The sequence below is a fragment of the Ipomoea triloba genome, chromosome 10 (assembly GCF_003576645.1).
Source record: "Ipomoea triloba cultivar NCNSP0323 chromosome 10, ASM357664v1".
NCBI lineage: Eukaryota > Viridiplantae > Streptophyta > Magnoliopsida > Solanales > Convolvulaceae > Ipomoea > Ipomoea triloba.
Window position 1 is genome coordinate 12,291,463 of NC_044925.1, and position 11,248 is coordinate 12,302,710.

The 11,248-nt window shown below is 30.3% G+C and overlaps 2 protein-coding genes across 2 annotated transcripts; both read left to right on the forward strand.

Annotated features, from left to right (window-relative positions):
• The first annotated feature begins 1,384 nt into the window (after positions 1-1,384).
• Positions 1,385-2,452, forward strand: LOC116032020. The gene is made up of 2 exons (XM_031274406.1): positions 1,385-1,652; positions 2,043-2,452. The coding sequence occupies exons 1-2, from the start codon at positions 1,419-1,421 to the stop codon at positions 2,271-2,273; spliced, it is 465 nt and encodes a 154-aa protein (XP_031130266.1). The 5' UTR covers positions 1,385-1,418; the 3' UTR covers positions 2,274-2,452.
• Positions 2,453-7,342: 4,890 nt separating this feature from the next.
• On the forward strand, positions 7,343-10,513 carry LOC116032019 (glucose and ribitol dehydrogenase-like). The gene is made up of 4 exons (XM_031274405.1): positions 7,343-7,611; positions 8,439-8,815; positions 9,463-9,821; positions 10,196-10,513. Exons 1-4 carry the CDS (start codon positions 7,489-7,491, stop codon positions 10,216-10,218), a joined length of 882 nt encoding a protein of 293 aa, XP_031130265.1. The 5' UTR covers positions 7,343-7,488; the 3' UTR covers positions 10,219-10,513.
• The last annotated feature ends 735 nt before the right edge of the window (positions 10,514-11,248 follow it).

Here is an 11,248-nt window from a genome sequence, read left to right on the forward strand (position 1 = left end):
ACAGTATTAGAATGGTAGCAATATATAGAGAAGCTAAGATGGAATACAGTAATAACAAAATGATAGCAAGAAGAATGTTTATAGATAGTGGAGCGGATATATGTTTAGCTAAAAAAGATGTATTTGTAATGCATAAATGGAAAAAATCAAAAGACCATAGAATAAGAGTAGCTGGATTTAATGAAAATATGAAAGAATTAGATGTGGTAGCAGAAAATACTAGAATAATACTAGGAAAATTAATGTTTAAAATACCAATCATATATCAGGAAGACAATCTTAAACAACAGGTATTATTGGGAAATAATTTTCTAGACTATTTTAAAACACAAATAATTAGAAGAGATGATATAAGTTTACTGACACCATGTGGAAAATGGATTGTGTTAAAAAGGATATTACCTACATGCTCAGTAGAGATAAAATTTTTAAAATTAAATAGAAATCATAATTTAGAATTATTAAAGAAAAAATACTTAGAAAAATTAAAAATAAACTTTGGAGAAAACCCAATAGCACTATGGGATAGAGATAAAGTGTATGCTGAAATTAAATTAATAAATGCAAATGATATAGTAAGATGTACACCTATTAGGTATAGTCCAGAAGATCAAAAAGAATTTACAATTCAATTGAAAGAACTATTAGATTTAGGAATAATATCTGAAAGTACAAGTCCTCATAGTAGTCCAGCATTTTTAGTAAGAAAACATAATGAACTTAAAAGAGGAAAAGCTAGAATGGTAATAGATTATAGAGAATTAAATAAGAAGATAGTATTTGATGGATATTTCCTACCGTATAAAAGAAATTTAATAAATAGATTAGCAGGAAAGAAATGGTTTAGTAAATTTGATTGTAAAAGTGGATTTTGGCAAATAAAACTCACAAAAGAGTCACAACCCTTAACAGCATTTAGTACACCTCAAGAACAATTTGAATGTAAGGTACTACCCTTTGAAAAGAAATTATTGTATGTCCATTCTTTAGTTATTTTAAATGTGGTCTTTTAATACTTTAAAATACAAACAAATAATAAACTGTTATGGCAAACAAGGTTGCTGCATTGGAGATTACCATGCAAACCTGAATCTGATCTCTTGTTGCTCGGATTTTTAAAGCAAGATACAACGCGTCAGTATTAATTTTTGCGGCAAAAACAATACTGTGCGATCGAAGCTAGGCATTGGCAGAAGGGGCTACCCAACTCGGTCACCACTCCAGAGGAATTCACATCATTCATACTTGCCCGCTATGCGGATCCGAGAAAATAATGAAAAACCGAAAACTTCTCTAACTTTTTTTCCTACATGCATGCATGCATCACAATTTAACTGTATATTAGAGGAATGAAGAAACCAATTTCCATCTCCCAGCTCCAAATAACGCCCCAATCAAACCTTTTAAGAAAGGGTGGCATGGCAGCTAAATTTGTGTTCACCCTATCCATCCTCTACTTCCTCTTCCGCCTCTCGGCTGCCGAGACCTACGTGTCCGACAACAACCTAAAATCCAAATTGTTTCCAAACGTTGAGATAACGTTAGCCAATGACTACGACCGCACCATATACTTCATGTGCAAGAACACAGATAAGGACAATACATTGCACCCGCTGGACGCAGGCCAGACATATCGCTTCAACTTCACACAGGTACGTAACTTATATTTCGAGTTTTGACTCCCCAACAATGTTATACTCCCTCCCTCCCTGAATGTTTGTCTCATTTACTTTTTTGCATGCTTTTTAAGAAATTAAAGTAAATGGAGTGTGCTTTCCAAGTATGCCCCTCACTTTTTTACTTTTGGACATAAAAGCCATAAAAGCAATAAAGAATGCAAAAGTCATAACGGTAAATTGGGAAAAGTAGAATGATGGTGATGTTCAATTTTGAAAAGAGGACAACATTTTGGAACAAACTAAAAAGAAAAGTAAGACAGGTAAAATGGGACAGAGGGAGTAACATTTGTTGTCATTGCGTTCTATTGTTCATCATTTTTAAGTTGGATGTTCATTATGCTTATAAGCAAAATTCACTTGCAGGTGGCGTTCCCAATGAAGTGGTGCTTCTTATACATCAACTCCCATTCATTTGGGTTCCTTTGGGTGTACAACATGCGATCAAGGTGCACCAAATGTTTTTGGAGCATCACCAATTACCCAAACCTTTATAGGACGGATCGTGTGAGGTGGGAGCGCCAGAAGCTATTTATGCCTCCTACTTTCACAATTGATAACTTCTTGCTTCCGGAAAATAATACTCCTTGGGGCTAGTTTCTTTTTAACTTCAAAATCAACTTCTTCTTCTTCACTACAAACTTTATTTATATATGTTGTAAGTAATGCTTCTCAAGGTGTACGGCTGTATTGTTTTCTTTAAAATGTTTGATTAATGGGGGCTAGTTTGTAACTTGGAGCTCATTGTTATGGAATCAAATTCTTTATTGATTCATGCTACGCCTCTACAAAAGTATTCACTACGTAACATGCTATTGTTGTATTATTATGTGGATTTACACCACTACAAATTAACCACTCCTATATAACCCACTATTTTTTTTGTAAGACCATGAGGTGTTCTGAGTAGGCCCTAACTGTAAGAGTCACCTCTAAACACATACCATACTCGGACTAATCCCCTACATAAGCCGCCATTACTTATTACTAATTATTATGTGATTTATCATCATGTTGTTGGACACTTAATAAATAAATAAATAAATATATATATATATATATATATATATATATATATATATATAGGGTTGCACTCTGGTGCGAACTCTCGCCCAGGTAGGAAATGAGAACGCTCCACAGTCGTCCACGTGTCTAGATCAACGAATCAGATGCAATTTTAAAAAAATGACGTGGTGGCATTTTCGTAAATAACTGGAACTTTGGTGCACCTAGTTTCACTTACAAGTGCACATATTTTCGCACCTATTTTCACTTACAAGTGCAAGTAATTTACCTTGTTAATATTCATGCACCTATTTTCGCAAATACTTTCACTTACAAATGCAAGTAATTTACCTTGTTAATATTCATGCACCTGGGTGCAACCTAGGTGCACCTAGTTATAACATAGGTTGCACCTAGTTATAACATTAAGTGCACCTAGTTATAACATTAGGTGCACTTAGTATTGATGCTCATTGTACAATTCACTTGCACCTGTAATACATTTTACTTGAATCTGCAATACATTTACTTGCACTTATGCAAGTAATTTATTTTGTTAACATTCATGCACCTGGGTGTAACCTGGGTGAAAATTTAAAATATTATATATTCCAAAGATATTAAAAGATAGTTTCTCGCTTCAATTTGTTGGGTAATGGGTTATTTGAATACTTTCATTGTCAACAAATCCCCCAAGTAGTTAATATGATTGGTTTCAAACTATTCTTTTTTATTTTTTTCATGGTATTAAAGAAATACATATGTATCATTTTTTGGTGTAACTACTAATTTATTTAATTCAATAAGAGTAGAATAGAGTGATTCCGCTTCAATTTGTTAGGTTATTTGAGTACTCTCTTTGTCAACCAATCCCCAAGTAGTTAATATAATTAGCTTCAAATTGTTTTAAAATTTTTTTTATAGTATTAATAAAATACTTGGTAAATAAATATATAACATTATTGTGTATTATAATTTTGATATTTAATTACAAGATATTGTAAAAATAAGATAATGAACAATGTAATGAATATCAATTGATAAATTTTAATGTAAAGAATCTTTGCATGAGAGAAAATAAAGGCAATATAACTAATGAAATTATTTCTCTTATTTAATTTAATTTTTTAATAATGAATAAGTTTTTCAAATAAAGGTATTGTAGACACATAATTCTAAATTAAAGAAATACATGTGTATCATTTTTTGTTTTAGCTACTAATTTATTTAATTTAATAAGAGTAAATAGAGTGAGAAACTTAATTATAATATCAAATTTGATTGAGATGAGGTTCGAACCTAAGATCTTTCTTATAGAAATTAATGGGTAAGTTAAAAGTTAACAGGATATTAACGGAGAAGAAAATATTTAACGGAAAACTTAACGGATAATCATAAAAGTAAGGTCAAATTAGGTAATCTCTATTAATAATATTAATCTGAATTATCTTAACCATCTATTTGATTAAATAATTCATCTGAACCATCCATTTGATTAAATAATTTGACCGCCATTTTTTCTACCCATTTTAGGCCTAACTCTCTTTGGCTTTTATTAGTATAATAGATAATGAAATAAACTTTTGTAAAGAGGGTGAAAGTATATATTATGAAAAATAAATAAAACAAAGGGTACACTTGTATAATACTGTTTCACATACTTTTTATCCGTGAGACATGTCGGGTCAGTTGAATATAAAAATGTAATACTTATACTGAAAAAATGTATTACTAATTAGAAATGAAGTGTTTGTTACTTATAAGGAAAAATATAATACTAACAAATATAATACTTTTATATTTTGATATAAAAGTATTATCAAAAACTTTTTTCATCTTTCCTTTATATGTAATGTTGATAAGTATTTGTTACTTATAAAGACAAATGTAATACTTTGAGAAAAATATATAATACTTTAAATCAAAATGTAAAAATAATATATTTTTCTTAAAAGTATTACAATTATTTAATATAAATAATAAATATTTTATTCTTAATTTAGTATTAAATTTTTCAAAAAGTATTACATTTCATTTTGACCCGATATGTGTCACGAACAATAATTCATGAGTCAGTCTCACAGAAATGTATGTCTAAACTAAAAGAATATAATAATAAATTAATAACCAACCAGAGCATTAATAATAAATGATACAAAAATAATAAATGATTAACAAAAAAAAAAAGGAGATAATGATCCATTATTTTTATCCTCCGTTTCTCTGTGGTCAGCCTAAAAATGTGAAGCTACCGTTTTGGATCTCTATGCCAATAACATTCATGTGACGTCCGTTTCAATATGCGTGTCCTTTGCAAGCGGCTACGAGCAACACGTAGACTCACCCCCTCCTCCTCCGCTGCCACGTTTTCCTTCCGCAACTTCTATACTATACCTATCTAGCTTCTTCACCAAATTGCGTGCTCAGTGCTCACGTATCTCCTAAGTCCTATCCAACAATGATTTCTTCTTTTTTTTTTTTTTCAATAAAGAAAATTTAGGGGTGTATTCAATCATGACTTTCATACAATTTTAAAGACTTTTATGAACTTTAAAAGTTTGGAGGTATTCAATTCAAACTTTTAGAGAGTATTTAAAAGTCATGCGGTATACGATCAAGATTTTTAAAGAGTTTTTAAAAGTCATGTGATATTCAATTAAAACTTTTAAAGAATCTTTAAAAGTCATGTGGTATTCAAAAATTTATGAATTTGTATGGACTTTTTAATTTTAGAACTTATGTAAACTTTTATATACTTTTCCTTCTCAAATATAAATAGTTGAAATCCAACCCCCAACCCCAAGATTTCAAAATTTTCTTTCTACCAACACTGGAGGTTTTTTTTTTTTCCTCTCTCTATTTATTCTCTATTTTTTCTCCTTATTTAAAATTTTAAACTTTATAAACCTTATACCTAAATTCAATAAATTATTTTTTTCTTCATTATCCTATATTTTCTACATACCTAAACTCTACCAATTTTTTTCTCTCTCCTAAACTTTACAATCTTTCTCTAAAAATTCAAAATAATATTATTTTTATTTCATTGTTGCTTGTATATTTTGATTTTTTTTCTATCAATTTTTTATCCCTAACTTCTAAACTTTTTCTCCTAAATACATGAACAGAGTAAATTTTTTTTATCTATCACCGTCAAATTTTACTATATGTTTCATAATATTCATATGTTTATTCGTAATATATTTTTTTTAACAACATGCTATTACGAATAGTGAACTATTGTTCGCAATAGTAATTTGAGGCTACAAAGAGAAGCACCTTGTTCTTGTTAGCAGTCTCATATTGTTATTACAAATAATAGCTCTTTGCTTGATATTTAGTAATATATCAAATATAATTTTTATATATATTATTAATTTTTTTTTATTTTATGCAACTAGTAATTCTATTTTTTTAAATATTAATTTCTCAAGAAAAAGTAATTATATTTTTAAATATTGTTATGAATTGCTTATGAAAGTTTGTAAGGATGTATTCAATTTAGAGTTTTAATGACTTTTGTAGACTTTTTAAAATAAAAAAGTTGATTTTTAATGACTTTTGTAGACTTTTTAAAATAAAAAAGTTGATAAAAGTTTATTTTTGTAGACTTTTTAAAATAAAAAAGTTGATAAAAGTTTATGTTTGTAGACTTTTTAAAATAAAAAAGTTGATAAAAGTTTATGCAAGTTTTTTATACAGACTTTTATAGAGTTTTACAAAGTTTTAAAAAGTTTTGAATGACTCTATGAAAGTCAATAAAAGTTTATTAAAATCTATCAAATTAAAAATTTTTAAAAATCTACAAAAGTCATGATTGAATACACCCCCCTTAGACTGTGAATTGTGAACATAATGAAAAAAATAAAATCGAAGGACACCTAGAGCTAAGCATTTACCGTGTGTTTGGTTACATTGAGAAAGTTAGGGGAAAAAAAGAATAATACAATTCTATAAGAGATGAATAAGATAAAAATAAAGTACGAATTTAAAATTTATAATTTGATTAGAAAATTAAAATTTTTAAAAATGTTGTTTACATATTTTTTCAATTCCATGTAAACAACATTTTTAAAAATTTTAATTTTCTAATCAAATTATAAATTATAAATTCTTACTTTATTTTTATCTTATTCATCTCTAAAATATTTTTTATAAATTAGTGTCGCATCAACAAGTTTTTTTTAATTAGTATTTTTAAATAATTTTCTTTTTAAAAAATTAAATATAATTTCACATAGGATGTCATGTAAGTAAAATTGACAAGTTATTTTTTGATAACTTGTTAAATATGTTAATTATACAAATTTAACAAATTTACGGGTTTAATTGAATTTTTTTAATTCAATAACCTAATTAAACTTTGATATATAATTAGAGAGTTTATTTGATCTTTATTCCTAATTTTATAAATGTCAACTATTGACTTAAGTATATACTACTAGATAAAATATTTCTTTGTTTTCTTTATTAACAACTGAATTTTTAAGATTACAGTATAATTAAATCTTGTCACCTTCCCACCCGTATATCTATTTATTGCTAAAAATAACTTTTATTTATTTATTTTTACGAGAGTTCTCTGATCTTCCACTGCCTCTTCTGCCACTATATATAGATCGCTCCATATCTATCACTCTCATTCCACGATCCACATACACTTCCACGGACATTCTTATATATGTGTATATAAACACGTTAATTGCCATCGTACATACATATACATATTCCACGTCTCCCACGTTGTATGTATATACATATTACAGTCTCCCACGAAGAAATTTAGTTTGTACGTGTGTTTATAGAAATGGCGTCCGATGGTCAACAATTCCCACCCCAACAGCAGGATTCTCAGCCTGGAAAGGAGCATGTCATGGATCCTCATCCCCAATATTCTTCCCATCAATATAAGCCATCCAACAAGCTTCAAGTACCTTCTTGCAATTTTAGCTTAAATATTGATAATATACCTGTTCAAACTAATTACATATTTGGTATTTTCTTTTATCCTTTTTAAGATCAATCATGTAAAAAAAAAAAAATTGTAATTTAACACCAATGAAAAGTTGCTTCCCTGATCTTCGCCCAACAATCCTTTCTAAGTATCAGTGAGTCTGAACAAATTAATGATTTGATTTTGATACCACTACTTAGGATTAACACCATCATACTAAAAATTATTGCATTATAGTTAAAGACCTAATTTTATTTCTTTATATTATCATATATTTTCGTATCGTCACGCATTTTTGAATGTCAAGATGTCAGAATTGGTCTTCGTCTACACTTGGTGGTCTATTACTGGTCTCCAATCAATAATAATCTCAATAATCACATAGGCCCTGTTTGATAAATAATCAGCCTATCAGCCAATTTTAACTTATTTGATTACTATTAGTTGTTTGGTTAATAAGCTTTTTGTAACTCCAAAATACTAAAATTCAAAATGCTACTCAAAGCAGCCTTTTAAATTAACTTTTTGAGAAAAGAAATTATATCAAATAACTATCAGCTAACAGCCAATTTATCAAACAACTTTCTACAATCAGCTAATATTATCAACAAATCATACCTTCTAACCCAAACAACCAACCCAATCAGCCAACAGCCTTTACCAAAGGGCCATAGTGCTGATAGACTATTATTGGTCTCCAACCGACAATCTCAATAATTACATAGTGTTGGACTTATCTTTATTGGACTCTGTCTAACAAATATAATACGGAGTATAATATAATGTTGGTTGGTTCTTTGTAGGGAAAGATAGCGCTGGTGACAGGAGGCGACTCGGGCATAGGGCGGGCGGTGTGCCACTGCTTCGCGCTGGAGGGTGCGACTGTGGCCTTCACTTACGTGAAAGCGCAGGAGGAAAAAGACGCAGAAGAGACGGTGGGAATTCTAAAGAAAGCCAAAAGTGGGGACGCCAAAGACCCGATAGCGATAGCCGCGGACTTGGGGTTCGACGAGAATTGCAAGAAGGTAGTGGATGAAGTGGTGAAAGCCTTTGGGCGGATTGATATTCTGGTGAACAATGCCGCAGAGCAATATGAGTCAAACTCGGTGGAGGAGATCGATGAAGCCAGGCTTTTGAGGGTGCTCAGGACCAATATCTGCTCCTACTTTTTCCTCACCAGGTATGTATAGTATGTGCAAATTCTTCAATTCACAAGATTATCCCATTTAATTTGGTGATTTCTTTAGAGTTAATTTTATTTTTCTCCAAAATTTATAAGGCCAATATTAATGAGTTAATTTCATTTTTGGTCCTAGATTTATAGGTGGTAGTTCATTTTTACTCCATTTTTATTAAAATATTCACATTTGGTCCTAATATTATTATGGCATGACCATTTTTGTTCTCCCTCAACAAATCGTTAAAATGACCTTAAATACAAGGGCATTTTGATCTTTTTTTTACAAAGTAAGTTGATCTGCTATATTTTTATTTTTACTTTTTTGAAAAAAATTTCTATTTGAAGATCGAAATGTCCTTACATTTATGAGAATTTTAACGATTTTGTTGATAAAGGATTAAAAATGGTCATGCCACGACCAAAATGGGATGTTTTAAAAAGAAAAGGACTAAAAGTGGAATGACCCTTATAAATCTAGAACCAAAATGAAATTAACTCAATATTAATTTTACAGTTTAGTCTACATCTTTAATTAGTATTACTTTTCATCCACGACTATTATTTTCATGTCAAAATTGATCATATTGATCAAAATAAAATTGATCTATTAAATTAAATAATAACAATAATATTATGCATATATGCAGACATGGGTTGAAGTATATGAAGGAAGGGAGCTCAATAATCAACACCACATCAATCAATGCCTACAAAGGACACGCAAAGCTGCTGGATTACACGGCTACAAAAGGTGCAATAGTGGCGTTCACGAGAGGGCTAGCACTGCAGCTTGTGAACAAGGGCATACGCGTGAACGGCGTTGCTCCGGGGCCAATATGGACGCCGTTGATCCCTGCGTCCTTCACCAAAGAAGAGTGTGCCAGTTTCGGTAAAGATGTGCCGATGCAGCGAGCCGCCCACCCCATTGAAGTCGCTCCCTGCTACGTTTTCCTCGCCTCTTCCCCCGACTCCTCTTATATCTCCGGCCAAGTCCTCCACCCTAATGGTAAATATAACATTGCAATGCTTTCTTTTCCATTGCTTTGGATAGAAACTGTCCCAGTTTCTCCCTAGCTACATAGTAGTCACTCCTTTTCTCTTTAGTTTGTCTTAGTACCAATTAGTTTTAAAATGGTACTATACTAAAAGCTATAGCTTTTAGCGAATGCACAATTTTATTATTTTATAGACTGTCATCACATTTTCGAGGGTTAGAGTAGTAAATTTGACTCTTTATTAGTCTCCACCTAACCATTCTTCCTCACATAGTGGATTTATGTGATTGATCCATTGGAATATGTATTTGATGATCATTCTTTTATTTGTTTGAATTTGAATGCATGCGAATTGAAATTAAAGTGAGTCGATTTTTGTTTGCAGGTGGGGTGGTAGTCAATGGCTAATTGGATGGTGGAAAGTTTGGAATGCAGTGTGTGTTTTCTAACGTACGTTACATGTCCACTTTTTGTTGTTGAAAGCTCTGCTTTAGTTTGTAGCGATAGTATATCTACAATATTATTTCATTTGGCGAGCTGTTTTGTATAATTTTCTGCCCGTATACGGGAACATAAGTAGTAATTTTCTGCCCGTATACGGGAACATAAGTAGTATCTCTTGTGAGGTTTCCTGTGTAATATACTAATATATGTAAGCATGTGGGTGCACTACTTCTTACAATTCTTTCCTCCACATAAAAATGTTCTTTTAACAGAATATTTATCCCTTTTGTCTCCTTGATTCTTTTTCTCCGAACTTAATTTTTCGATTATCAAGATTCTTAATTTTTAATTTTGATGTATAATTGCCAAAGATTTCGTGGTCAAGTGGCATCCAATGGCCCAATTAACACTCCCACATGGGAGTGAGCTCGAGCCTTAATGGAGGTAACTGTTGACACGTTAGAATGTATAATTATTCAATTTTGCCAACTTGCTCAATAGATATCAATTTGGTCCTTCATTTAATTTTTTTTTTTCTAACCTAAACTGATTTTTGGTACGTTCCTCGTTTACTTTTTTTTTTTTTTTGGAAGAACTTTTTGGTAGCTTTATTTCTTACTTTTTGCTTGCTTGTTTTTTTTTTTAAAAGAACTTTTTGGTAGCTTTATTTTTTTACATTTTGGTGTAAGTTTGTCAAAAAATTGATTTTTTTTTTTAAAAGAACTTTTTGATACTTATTTTTCAACTTGACTAGTTTTATCTTTTATTTTTTATTTTTTGGCGTAAGTTTGTCAAGAGTGTGAAAGAAATTGAATATCAAATATTAAAATTATAAATCAAGACCTAATTTGAGAAAGGTATTATAGTCGATGGGTTAAAAGTGAGAAATTCATTTATAAACATTTGATTTTAAGTTTATTTACTTATAAATATATTGTGAGGCTAAAGGTCGTTTAGAAACTCGAAAAATATTTTTCAATGACTTATTTTTAAA